The sequence below is a fragment of the Gambusia affinis genome, linkage group LG02 (assembly GCF_019740435.1).
Source record: "Gambusia affinis linkage group LG02, SWU_Gaff_1.0, whole genome shotgun sequence".
NCBI classification, from domain to species: Eukaryota; Metazoa; Chordata; class Actinopteri; order Cyprinodontiformes; family Poeciliidae; genus Gambusia; species Gambusia affinis.
The window spans coordinates 3,329,129-3,343,060 of record NC_057869.1 but is presented as its reverse complement, the minus strand read 5'-3'; the positions used below and the strand labels follow the sequence as shown (position 1 = coordinate 3,343,060).

At 37.2% G+C, this 13,932-nt stretch overlaps 1 protein-coding gene across 6 annotated transcripts in view; it reads right to left on the bottom strand.

Annotated features, from left to right (window-relative positions):
* The window catches only part of LOC122845316 (C-myc promoter-binding protein-like), a 66,078-nt gene that overhangs the window by 38,159 nt on the left and 13,987 nt on the right, over positions 1-13,932 (bottom strand). For all 6 annotated transcript variants that reach the window (XM_044141523.1, XM_044141553.1, XM_044141531.1 and 3 more), the window contains exons 2-6: positions 11,146-11,479; positions 7,490-7,736; positions 5,312-5,381; positions 3,424-3,593; positions 413-705 (exon numbers count right to left, since the gene is read on the bottom strand). In XM_044141523.1, the coding sequence (XP_043997458.1) occupies positions 413-705; positions 3,424-3,593; positions 5,312-5,381; positions 7,490-7,736; positions 11,146-11,456 (1,091 nt within the window). In that variant the 5' untranslated portion in view covers positions 11,457-11,479. The remainder of the gene's footprint in view (positions 1-412; positions 706-3,423; positions 3,594-5,311; positions 5,382-7,489; positions 7,737-11,145; positions 11,480-13,932) is intronic.

The window sequence follows — 13,932 nt, the reverse complement described above, 5'->3', positions numbered from 1 at the left end:
CTTAACATTCCAGAGGTTTTTGAAACGGCTCATTTTCCAGACACCAAGAAATATCAACTTGATGCCAGGAAATGGCTGGTTTTTAATAAGTGTTTGACCTGTTTTCAGAAACAGTTGAGAGTCAAATGGAAGTCCAAAAACCCTTCTCTTTTCCAAACCAAACCTGCTGAAGCTGGGTTGCTAGGTAACCAGATTGGCTGTGGTTGCTAGGTAACACTGCAGTCTGACTCAACAAACAGGAGGTTTTTGAAACGGCTCAATTTCCAGAAATCAAAAATCATTAACTTCTTGATTTTTGTTTTTAAAGCGGTTGAGTTGTTTTTAGAAGCAGTCGAGACCAAAATGGAAGCACAAAAATTTACAAAATGTAAATTTTTCCATGATGGGCCCACTTTAAAGCGGCAAGGCTTACTTTTCAATGGGCAGCGCGTGCGGGCCGGAGATGGAGTATCGGTAGAGGAATGTGAGGAACTTGCGGAAAGCGTCGAAGAAGGGCCAGTGGGACAGCAGGCAGATGCACTTGTTGGTGTAGACTGAGCTGGCGTTAGCGGCGCCGCTTCCAGGATTGATGGCGGCGTCCGCTGCAGAGCTGGATGGAGAGGAGTTGCATTGTTCTGGGCTCAGGAGGCCCAACTGGGAGAGCTGCGTATCAGTCAGACACTCCTGTGGGTAGGGCTCATAAAACTGGATGGCAGCACCGTAAACCTGAAACAGGAGAAGGTGATAAATCACATCCATCTTTTCACGCTGCTGCTCACTGAAACGACCTCCATCAGGACCTCCTCACTGTACAACTCGGCAATTATCCCAGTGAATCCACTTCAGATATGCTGAAGGTCCACAGTTGTTTTAGTAACGATTAATCAGTTATGCTGACAATTAATTAATTAATTAATCAGCAAATTAATCAATTAATCAGATTTGAAAAATGGCACATTCTACAGAGTCTTCATTTGCATTCTTAGAAATATATTAAAAGATGCAAATAAACAATACAATTCCTTTTTAAATAAGAAAATAATCATGTTATTGCCTCAAATGAAATAACATGGAGGACAAGTTTATATATAAAATATTCAGTTACTGTTAAAACTTATTTGTTTAATTAGTAATTTAATAAGTGCATTTGTTGAGGTTTAGGTAGCATTATTATATTGCATGTAGATAATTTAATAATGTTTTATTGTGAATAAGGTTTTATTTTAAGTTTGTATGTTTTATAGATTAATTGGCCATTTTGCAATTTATGCAAATGAGGTGTACCGGAGCATTAATGAAGGTTAGATAGCAGAGAGAAGGGAAGGCGCTGCAAGTAAGATCGACAGAGCCACACGGTTTTCCAACTGTAGTTTGTTTTGTGGAGGTAATTTAGGATTTAATTGCTCTTGTAAAGGATAACGCAAAAAACTGTGGAATAAAATTTTGTTTTGCATCTTTACATCGGAGCGCTGTGGAAGTTTTTATTTCGCTCTTCAAACACACGAGTAAAATCAGCGAAATTAACCTTGTGGCAACACAATGGCGTTCTTCACATGTCCTGACATCAACATGTGAACATCAAAATGGTGCAGGGTTAATACTCGTATTACTCTTAAAAGTAAACCTTTTCAATAAAAGGACTTATTAAAGGAAATTTAATTGGATTAATGTATCTAGTTGCTACCCAACTTTGTAGTAATGTTTGTCCAACTCCAGAAAAAAATGCATCTTCTTCCGAATAATTTATTTTTTTTACTTTTGTTGATTCAGTTTTATATCTACGCTGTTTGTCAGGTGATTCTCTTCAGGTAAACCGAGTCTTTCCATCCTGCTGAGCTGCGTTAAAAGTCGAGTCACACACACCTCCAGCCTTTCTCCCAACATAAACACACACACGTACACACAGAGCCTCGACCCGGCAGCAGGTTTCGACACTATTTGAACTCCGACGCCACTAAACCATCGCTGCACTGTGGAGGTTGTTTGTTTTCCTCCTGATTGTGTTTCACCTCACGGTTCAGCGATACGGGTCGGCTCCGGTCGGCTCCGGCCTCATCGCAGCAGGAACTCTTCACAAACCCAGAACCAGAGCGGTGAGGTCGCGTTTATGTTTACAGAGTCAAGAATGAGAGTCTCAGCGACGCATCAGAGAGAGATCTGAAAGCTAAGATGATCAGCCGAACTGTGAAGGGCTCGCAGTCAAAAAGTTAAAAAATTATTCCTGCTGATAAAACTGGAAAGATGTTTGTGCCACAGATATATGCAAATCTATCTGTAATTTTTCTGATAACATTTTTATTAAATTTAAAAATTTGCTGCTTTTTCTTCAACTTTATAAAACAAAATTCCAAATATTTCCAAATGTTCAGATTTAAGTATCAAATATTTTATAAGTTTTGTTTTATTATCCAAAATTAACCACAATTCAGTTTTTAGATTATGTGGGAAAAATTATCTCAGTTCTGTTGAAGAATCTAAAAACTCAGATGTAAAATTTAGGAGGAATTTTTCTATATTAAATACAGATTTTATTCAGAGGCATCCTTATTTTATCTTCAACCTTATTTATATAGAACTATAGATAATGAGTTGCACTAAAATGCTGCAAAACAACAATAGAGAGAAGTTAAAAATGAAAAGTTAAATACACCTAAAATAAGTTCAAATTAATTAAAAATATTAGACAACATACTGTACAAAATAAAAAAAAAGAAAATCCCCCCAAAATTTTATTCAATAGGATCTTTATTCTATTTTCAACTTTCTAGCATAGGAGTTGCACTAAAATGATACACAACAACAAAAAATAAAACAATAGATGTAAAATTTTTATAAAAGCAAATAAATTTTATTTAATTTAAAAAAAAAAGTAAAATATTATACAAAAGTGCGAAAAAATGTTAAGATTATGCATCATTTCTGACATTTAAAAAAAATCACTGAGGCCAAACAGAAATGTTGGACTAATAACTGAAACATCTTTTTAATAATCTCTCTTGCATTTTTAGAGAAAAATAACTAAATGTCAAATATTAAATCTCCAGAAAAGGACAAAATTAAATGGGACCGGCTCACAGTTTTGATGTTTTATAGATTTACAATGAGATTCTTTTGCATAAATTAGAATTAAATAATGTCAACATCAAAAAGTAGTGTGGGAAATATAAACACATGAGATACTTAATGTGTTGCAAGCGGGATGTTTGTGTTCTCTTTGAATTTGACATGTATTTGCAGAATTGTACCAACTGCAACATGCCTGACCCAGTTTTCCTTTAGGGATGCAATACGTTGTGTTTTTTTTAGGTGTGTTTAGTCTGCAGACCCAACAGCTGCATATGTGACAGTTACAGACTTCCTGTCACCAGTTTTCTTTTTATCTGATGCTGCAGTCCAGATGTTTGTGAATAGAAATGAGCGTTAAATCACGTTTAACCAGCTTACCTTCTCTCCAGACGCGCCGGTGAGGACGAAGGTGGAGAAAACAGGGAGGGAGTACTTGGTGTTGGCTGGCCAGCTCTCGATTGTTGCCCCCATGGGAAGGCAGAAGAGAGGGACCGACTCCGGCAGAGGGAAAGACTCGTAGTCCTCCTCTGGATACCTGCTGAATAAACCTTAAAGGACGAAGAAAAACAGAAAACAAGGTTTAAGTGATAGTGAGGTTAACTCCTCTCTGAAGCAGTAAATCAAAACTTCTTGTGGAGGTGAAATTACTTCTCCAATAGTGCTAAAACCGTCATTATAACGCGCCTCATTGAGTCAGTACAGAAACTCTGGGCTCTGTAATAATCAATCAGTGCTTTGTAACGAGGCTGTGGAGTAATTAGTCTCTGTCAGCAGAACAGAAATAACAAAACCCTGACTTCATTTAATGAGCTGTTTAAACACCGAGCTGCAGCAAACTTTGGATAATGTACTTGTTCTGAACAATCCAACTTCCATGGGTCTTAAACAGGTTTTACTTTTTGGTTATGTAAAAAAAGAAGAAGAAGAAAGAGTAAAACAGCAAGACATCAGACACATCACTCTGACAGTTTGAGCATTTAGCTGGGATTTATTTTACAGAGAAAAAAGGGAGAAACCTGATTTTTAGATGTTTTTCATTTATTTATTTTCCAGTAGAAAAAATAAATAAATGTTTCCCTTAAATTTTTTATGAAAACATGAATGAATGGATGGATGGATGGATGGATGGACAGTTTGGTTGCTACAGTTGCTGCGGTTGCTGCAGCTTCATGTGGAAACAAACTGCAGAAATCTGCAGCGTGTTTTTGCTCTGACTCACTCAAATCGTCAGAGATTGAATCAGTTTCCTGCAGATTCACCAACATGTTGCCACTGAAGGTAAACAAAACGCAATCTGCCAGAAAAATAATCAATTTGTCTTCATAGTATCCAAATCACACAGCTGTTTCATATAAAATAATAATAATAGTAATAATAATAATGTCACCATAAAAACACAGTTTTGATTTGGAGCAAACATAAATACTAACAGAGCAGGAGTTTATCTCATCACTCAGGTTTCAACCCAAAGCGCTTCAGCGAGTCTCAACTTGCTGTAAGGATGCAGAGAAATGCAGGCAGAGCAATCAAAAACAAAAACATCTGAATTACATCGTATAAAATATCAAAATAAACCATGAAGAACCTTCAATAAAGCCAAACCATGTTGAGGCAAATCATCGGAGCGCTCATGATTTAAAGGGACAGTGTTTTCCAGACACACAGTGACATTTTATAGCAATCAAGTAAATATGTTACATTCAACTGTAGTGTAACATATTACAATTGTCATATAAATGCTACATACATCAAATATGACTTAAAAATTTTGATTTTATGAAATAACACGTTGAAATTAGGCCTCTGTCTCTTTAAGAATCTCCACGTTCAGGAAGTCATTAATAGAGTCAGATCCTCTATTAACCCTTTAATGCTTTTACCAACGTTGCACTGAGAAGTAGCTCCTATAATAGGTTCCACCAGGTGTTTGCTAATTGCTGCTGGCTAGTCTGAAGGAGCTGCTTTGTGAAACAGCTCCTCAAAGGCGGAGCTAGTTCCCACCAGACGTTTTCTACAGCTGAATGGTTGCCATGGAGATTAAAGGATTTCTCCAAAATGCATGAAAAAAAAATCAAGGTAAAACTCCAGGTACATTTTAATGAGAGGAAAACATGATGTAAAGCTCAAAAAAGTAAATTTTAAATAATACTGGCCCTTTAAAATATCACTCAGAATTGGTTTCTCTCATCTCTGATTTTAGGACGTTACGAAGGTTTACCTGCTAATGGACAGAACTAAGAGACACACCTGGATCAGGAAGGCTCACCTGCTTTGTAGGCGATAACGTTGGTTTTGGCCACAGATTTCTTGTAACACAGGTAAACGGAGGAGCCCCACTGCAGACAGGAGCAGAGCAGGAGATGCAGCACAATGTGGACAATCAGAGACAAGACCACAAAAAGGGAAACAGGAGAGGTGAAATAACTGCAGCAGTAGTCTATTCATAAAAAAACAAAGTTATGAAAGCTGGGCTCGGCGATATGGCTTGAAAATAAAATCTACAATTTTTTCATACCAGATCCAATTTCTGGCTCTAAATCTTTTATTTTCGAAAAAGAGATCAAAAGTGACAGAAAATATATATAAAAAACATATTTTATTTCAACCATCCTTTTCTGAGACTAATTTTGAGAACAAAGTTAAAATATTAGCAGAATAAAGACAAAACTTTACAAGAAAAATTATGTAAAAAAAAAAAAGGAAATTGGTTGCAATTGCATTGTTTCCGTTAAATAAGAAACACAATTAAAATCACACGTGAATAAGTTTGTTCACGCGATAAGTCATTGAAAAACATGTAGCCAACTACTTCCTGTTGTCATCTTTGTGGTTTTTGCCAGTGGTAACATCCAATTGTTGTTCATGAGACTCGTAATGCAGAAAAAAAAAAATTCCATTGCAGTTTTGCAAATTAAACAAATTTTGATATATAGCTGAAAAACCGCCTCCACTTAGCGCAATTATATCAATGGCTACGCTTCCATTACAAATGTGCAAAAAACTTTGTTGACATTCTGCTAATGTCGAAAATGAAATCTCCAATTTTTTGGAGACTCCAATTTCGCAATTGTGTTTTCATTAAATGGGAAGCACAATTAAAATCACATGAATAAGTCTGTTCACGCAATAAGTCTTTAAAAAATACGCCATCATCCTCCAACTACTTTCTGTCGTCTTCTGTGTGGTTTCTGTCAGTAGTAACATTCAGATGTTGGTCATATGACTCATGTGATACAACAGAATTGTTTCCATTGCAATTTTGCTAAATAAATCAATTTCAACACAACCAAAAAAAGAAAAAGAAAACATCTGATGCTAACAACAAAAACAAGACTATTTTTGTAATGGACATGTTTCCATTAAGAAATTTCTTTGAAATGTCAAATTGCTCAATCACTCAGTCAATGAAATGTTGTACATCAAAGAATCTTCATGTGTTAAATTGGTCCAGTCAAAGTCTAGACCAAAAGAAAATCATGAACCAGTGGAAAGATGATGCTTTCACCCATTGGGAGCTGAAACTGTTCTAAAAATATAAAATAATTCAGTCTCCTGTTTGAACAAATGACTTTGCATATAAATGACTAAAGTCTGAACCATGAAATGCCTAAAAGAATGAAAACCAGAAGTGTCTGATAATGTGGGATAAATGGGAAGGTGTTTGTCTGCTGAGACATGCATGCGACTTCTGAGGCAACACAACACAAGGAATGTTGCCACCAAGATCGATGCGACCACATCTTCTTCCTGCATTTCCTGCACTCAGAAACGTAACTGGAAACTGGAGTGTGCAAGAAAAAAGCCCTGCATGATTTCTGCTGGACAGAAAGACAAAAGAAAGATGAATCCATGTTCCAGCTTTGTATAACAATGAAGAGGGCTTTCCACGCTTTTGATCAACACAAACTCTCTGTGATGGAGCAGCAAAAACATATTTACAAACAAAGGTGTTTTTAGCTTAAAACTGGAGGCCTGAGGGCCATTTGTCAAGAACAGTGAACATTTGGCCACAAGATGGAAAACAATGGTTGACACCAAAAATTTGGAAATTGTCTTTTTTTTTTTCATTTAATGATGCAACAGTCCCAAAGCCTTTTTAATGTTTTGAATCTTTAAAGATTGATAGATTTCATGAAAACCGAACAGGGGAAACAATAAAATAATTTCTGCATTTAAAAAAATTAATTTTGTGGTTCAAGTTTGCCAGTTTTGACCTCAGAGGCTAAACATCTGGCCACCACTGTCATACATACAAAATACATTCATTTTATGCACAGATTTGACTTAAGAACTTTTCAGCAAACGGCCTTTTGATGGGCCTGTATACTCCAGTTAATGATTTATTATTGAATTAGTTGACAATCATTTCAATAATCCATTGATCAGATTGATCAGATTAATCAGATTAATCGTTTCAATAGTCTGAAGTGTGCGGCGTCCTCACCATGCTGCTGTTGAGGTTCTTCTCCACCTTGCAGAAGGTGTGCGGCGGCGTCTCGCCTTTGCTCGGGATGATGATGCAGATGTCGGTTACGGCCAGGGAGGCGTGCGGCTGGCTGTCCGGCGCTCGGCGGTACGTGACGTAGATTCGCTGGGAGGAGTTGCCGCTGATGTTGGCGGGACGACCAGCGGGCGTGGTCTGGATGAGGTGGCAGCCCTGCTTCAATCTCTCCTTCCACTCATACAGGACTCTGCAGGGAGGGAAATAACATCACATGCAGGTGCAGATACCACAAAAAAAACAATATTTTACTGATAAATCAGGTTATGGGACGGAGGAAGGGCTGGGAGATACATTTATTTAATTTATTAATTGAATATTTGAATTTTGAAGATTTAATTTGAGAAAGATTTTGATTTTTTTTCTCCAATTCTCTCTTTGGGTTTCCATAGCTCAGAGTGGCGGCCATCTTGTTTTACAGCTTCTATATTTACGACAGATTGTAATTTTTCTGGGTAAGATTTTCTACTTATGAAAATAAAGTTAATGTTACAAGAACACAGGCATAGTAATATTTTCGTTTTGTTAAGGTTGTTGTGTTTTTGACTTTGTTTAAGTGTTTTACACTTCAGGGCCACTGTAAAAAATATTTAAATTCAAGCTGTGAAACACTGTTGTCTCCACACGTAACAGACAATTTACATGTAATTAAATGTTATTTTAAAATGTTTCTGTAAAAAACATGACAGGATGGTAATTCAGGTGTGTTTTTTACAAGTCTACTACAGTTTTTGTCAATTTTTCTACAAATCTAGAAAACGTACAACACTGCATGTCATCACAGCCAAGAACAAAGAAAAGACTTAATGTTAGAGCAATAAATGTTAGAATAAAAGCTTAGAAATAGTTTGAAAGCCTGAAGCCTGATCAATCAGGGCCACTTTACAAGAGAACAAAGCCTCAGTGAATGCATAATAGATAAAAACAAAAACTTTTCTTCTCTTACTTATAGCAGCTCATCCATATGGAAAACATTCAGTTTATTAGCAGCAATTTATGCATAAAAATGGACAGCTCTGCTGCACTGCTGCATTCATATTTCAAACATCACAGGCATCGCAGTTTGATCTGCGTTCAAACCCAAACTAACAGCACGTTCTGGTTGCAGCAAAGAATTATTGTGTAAAGAAAAATGTTCATTCTTCTTTTGTTTGTGGTTTTGACCCTGGAATGAAGACTGGCATTGATTTGAACATGTGCATACAGTACAAAAGTGTCCTGAAAGACAATAAATGTTCATGTTTTTTTTTTATGAACTCTCTTACTCCTCACTGACTCTTCTGATTGGTCATCAAATCACAACTCAAGCACACCAAGTAAAACTGTACAAACAGTACAAAGGGAGCTCACAGGAGAGTTTTGATGTATAAAAGATCATTTTTGTACCTTTATGGCACTAAAATGTCAAAGATTTCCCTCAATAAAGGCAAGAACTTAAAGTTAAAGCATAAAATTACTGCAATTTTCCCCAACTTATTCGCTTATCCTCCATTACTCTACAGGGATTTTGAAGGAGTATCTGAGAGCAAAGCAGAAAACAGATCTTTGAGTGGAAAGCTGTTAGATTCATAATTGTTATTTCTGCAGGAGCCTTTTTAAGATGCATCAGACCAGAGCAGAACTCATCCATCCATTATTGACTAATGCAGCATTTCAGTCGAGTTTCAAACTGTGTGTTTGCAGAGCGAGGCCTTGAACAAACCCCCTGAAAACATCTGATTGTGTAAGAAGGTCAAAGGTTTGAAAAGCATTTACAGGAACTGCTCTTTATTTTCAGCACTTTTATTTAGTGTATTTTTTACAGATAGAGGAATCAGCTTTCATTCAGAGACAAAATCAGGCTCTTAAAAAAGAGAGTTAGGATTTAGGGTTCGGCAATGCAGCTTAAAATAAAAAAAAAAAAATTACACCAAATTAAATTTATGATTATAGTTTTTTTTTAAATTACATTTTTATTTTAAAAAAGAAAAAAAGACAGAGAATATTTTCAAAAACTGTCTTTCATTTCAGTCACCCTCTCTGTGAGTTGAACTCATTTAAAGCATCTTTTAGAAATTTAAAACACGCTTGTGAAACAAGATGGCCGCCCTGGGAATTTACAATGAGTGAAGCTAAAGCTAACACTTTAGGAGTTGAACACATTTATAGACAAAGATTTTTTTTATATACTTTAATTGCGAAATATAGATATTTTCGTAGAGTTTTGTAATAAGTGCAGCTCTGAGTGTGTTCTTTAAATAAAAAGCCTTATTTGTGTTTGTATACTACAGTTAGCGATTAATCAGTTACTAAATTTCAACAGATTCATGACGATTAATACAATTAATCATTTCAACCCTACAGAAAATGTAAGAGTTTAATATTTTAACTTTTAACTTAATGAAACGTTGAAGCATTTTTCGGATCTTGCTGTTCATAAGAAATGGGAAAGCTGGGATAATTACTGCTATGAGTGTGTTGATCTTTAAGCAAATAGCCTCATTTGTGTTTGTATACTACAGTTAGCGATTAATTGATTACTAAATTTCAACAAATTCATCGCAATTAATCGTTACAGCCCTACAAAAAAATGAAAGTTTGATATTCTAACTTCAACTTACTGAGAAGTTGAAGCATCTATCTGATATTTCTGTCCATAAACAACAGAAAAGCTCTTCAAGAAAATAGAAAGGCTTTAAACTTAAAAGATCCTGAAACACCAGCTGTGCAGCTATTCGCCACTGTATGGAGCAACAGAAGCGTGTAAATGATGACAGCTCATTTAAACCCATTAGTCCTGTCAGGCTCACAGCAGCCGAGGTGCTGATTGTGTCTGAGCAGAGCGGCTGCATCAGTGCCAGATAAGCGCTGAACTCTGCAGGGCCGGGCAGAAGAATGAGTCCGTTTAGCGTCGTCACCACCTGCCTTAGGTGTGTGAAGATGGAGTATTGAATTCACATAATTCAGGTGATGCTGCTGTTGGAGAGACCTGTAACAGTGCTTCCCTTTCACTTTCTACTGCGACAGAAAACGACTGCTGGCAGAACTAAGCACTCCCTGGAAATAAGAAGACTTCAGCCTTTTGGATCAACTTTAAATGTCCTGAAGCTGTGAACTGGAAGAGCGAAGCAGCGACACTGATAGGAGCAGCGAATCATCACCAGGGGGGAGACAGCCGCTTCCCAAAAACAAAGGAGGATACCTGCAGGGCAGGGCTGAAACGATTAATCACATTAATGGTGATTAATCGGTTGTTGAAATAATTCTCAACTAATTTAGTAACCAATAATGATACTTACAGGGTGGTGCCAAAGGGATTAATCAAATTAATCACAATTAATCAATTACTGAAACAATCGTCAACTAATTTAGTAATTGATAATGAGACATGAGGGTAGGACTGACACGATTAATCCAATTAAACACGATTAACTGATTATTAAAATGATCGTCAACCTTATTAGTAACTTATAGCACCTGAGTATAGGGCTGAAGCAAACAATCAAATTAATCGTGTTTAATCAATTACTGAAACAATCGTCAACCAAGTTAGTAATTGATAATGATACTGGAGGGACGCTGATGGGATTAATCAAATCAATCAGTGAAAAGTTACTCACCCCAGGTCAGTGAGCGGCGGTTTGTCGCGGCCTCGCCTGTAGCACAGGAAGATCTGCGGCGCCATGAGGCCGCCGTTGTTCAGATCGGCCGAATGTCCGCTCGGCGTGGTCTCGATGCACGTGAACCCCGGAGGAACCTCCTCGCCCAGGGAGCGGATCACCACCGCCACGTCCGTGATGGGCGCTTTGGGCTTGGCCGTCTTGTGGCACATGTCATCAAAGTGGATCTCCTGGTCCAACGGCTTGGACGGGTCCGTCAGACCGGCAACCACGAAGTAGTCGGCTACACGGGGGCCTTTGTCCTCCATCATTTCCCATCCCCGCCAGCTGTCCTCTGAGGGAAGAGACGGGAATACGGAGAGAGAGAGATGCAAACAAATGATACATTTTTGTCACAGAAGGAAGTAGGGTTTTTATGCTTGTTTTAGCAGTGATGTAAAAAACATGACAGCTATTCATCTTACTAAACAGAGTTCAGATGAAGAGCAAATGGAAGAAAGTAAAACGTGAGGAGGGAAGGAGACATTCCCAGGTAAGAGGCACAAAGAGTTTAGGAAGTTAGTTGATTTAATGTTGAACATCTTTACTGAAAGACACAAAGGCCTCTGAGGATAAACCAAACCTCTGTTTACAGTTTTTAAGATCTTAGTGTGTTGTTCTCAAGTCAATATCCCAGAGTTTCCCAAACTCAAATGTTTTAGTCTGAATTCAGTCAGAATAAACACAACAAAAATCAAAATTTATGAGATAGAAAGAGAGAGGCAGAGAGAGGGAGACAAATAGAGACAGAGAAAGAAACAAAGATGGAGAGAGGAGGAGAGAGAAAGACACAGAGAGACAGACAGAGAGACAGAAAAACAAACAGATTCACAGACAGAGAGACAGAAAGACAGATGGCAAGAGGGAGACAAGAAGACTAAGAGTCAGGGAGAGACAGATGGAGAGAGAGACAAAAACAGAGAAATACAGAGACAGAGAAAGAGAGAGAGGAGAGAAAGAATGGAGGGATGAGGAAAGAATGGAAGGACATTTGTACGTATGGACAGACAGAAGGACAGGAAATGTTATCATATTCCCAGATTCTTTCCCAGACCTACAAATACACATTTCATATCTTCCAGACGACACAGGAAGCCTGTCTGAATATTGGAAAAACGCGTCTGATTAAACTCAGCCAGGGATTTCATGAAGTTCCTTCATCAGAAATCAACATGAAACCTTCAGAGAGCCTCATCAGGCCAGGAGCAGCAGGTCAGATATCGCTGCTTTGCACTTGACCACCGACTGCTAGCTGTGTCCCCATGCCAGAGGGTATTTCAGGAATACAGAGGAAGTGGGACAAATGAGGCGGAAATGTGACACGAAACAGCTTCATTTGCATTTAGGAGGAAAATTAATGGGGTGAGGAGAAGCTGATGCAGGAGACGGTGTGTGTTGCTGCAGAGCTTGAACAAGCTGTTATCCTTCATTTTTGTGTTTTTAATCTAAATCGATTAGGACTTTAACTAAAGATTATCTTAAAAATCTATTGATCTATCAGATTTTCAGATGATTAATCGATTAATCAGATTTAAAAAACTGGCACATTCAACAAATTTTTTATTTAAGTCTTTTTATACAAAGTAGAGATAAATTAAAAGATGCAAATAGACAAATAATTCAATTCATTTTTAATGTTGCATTTCTACTGCCTAAAATGAACATATTTACAGACAAAGGTTTTTTATTATCTTAATAAATCTTTGTACAGTTTTGAGTTAATTACTGGTGTGAGTTTGTTCCATCATCAAATGACCTTTTTTGAGTCTGCATACTCCAGTTAATGATTAATCGATTACTAAATTAGTTTAAGATTATGACAGCAATCGATTAATCATTTCAGTCCTAAAAATAATAAAGCAAGCTTTGCAAAATACTTTTTTCCCCCCATAAAATCCGTCATCTGAAGGTATTTCACCCATTTTTTCCCTCAGTCTTCCAGGGAAACACAAAATGATTATCCTCCTTCACTCTCTGCAGACTTGTAATTTTTGGGGCGGGTGTGGTGTTGTAATCTCCCAGCATGCCTCACTGCTCACTAACAGAAACCTTCAGGACATGAAGGAGTCTCAGTGGGCTGCAGCGAGCATTCATCCTTTGCCTGTATTCTCCTGGGATGAAGGATGCCGTAACCACAAAAACACATTTGGATCATGACAGCTGTAGGAGCAAATTGTTGCATCACTCTGAATAAAGCAAAACTTTGCAGAGTTAGTTTAAAATCAAAAAAGGCAAAAACGCAGGACTAGAGTTGCATCTAGCTATTATTTTGGTTGATTTAATCGTCAGAATAATCGATTAATTGGTTAATCGATTATTCTGACGATTAATCCATTTTTATACAATTTTAGAAATACATTAAAAGTTGCAAATAAACAAACAGCCAAATTAATTTTTTTACTTAAGAAACAATTTTAAAGCCTAAATAGAACATATTTACAGGCAGGATTTTTTGGCCTAAATGCAAAATGTGTGCATGTGTGTGTATGCGTGTGTATGTGTGTGTGCATGTGTGTGTGCACGTGTGTGTATATGTGTGTATATGTGTGTATGTGTGTGTATGTGTGTGCATGCGTGTGCGTGTGTGTGTGTATGTGTATATACATATGTACTGTTTTGGATTAATTACTGCCATGAATTTGTTGTTCTTTCAACAAATTCTCCTTTTTTGAGTCTGTATACTCTTAACGATTAATTGAATAATAAATTAGTTGACAATTATTTTAATTCTATTAATTGTTTCAGCCT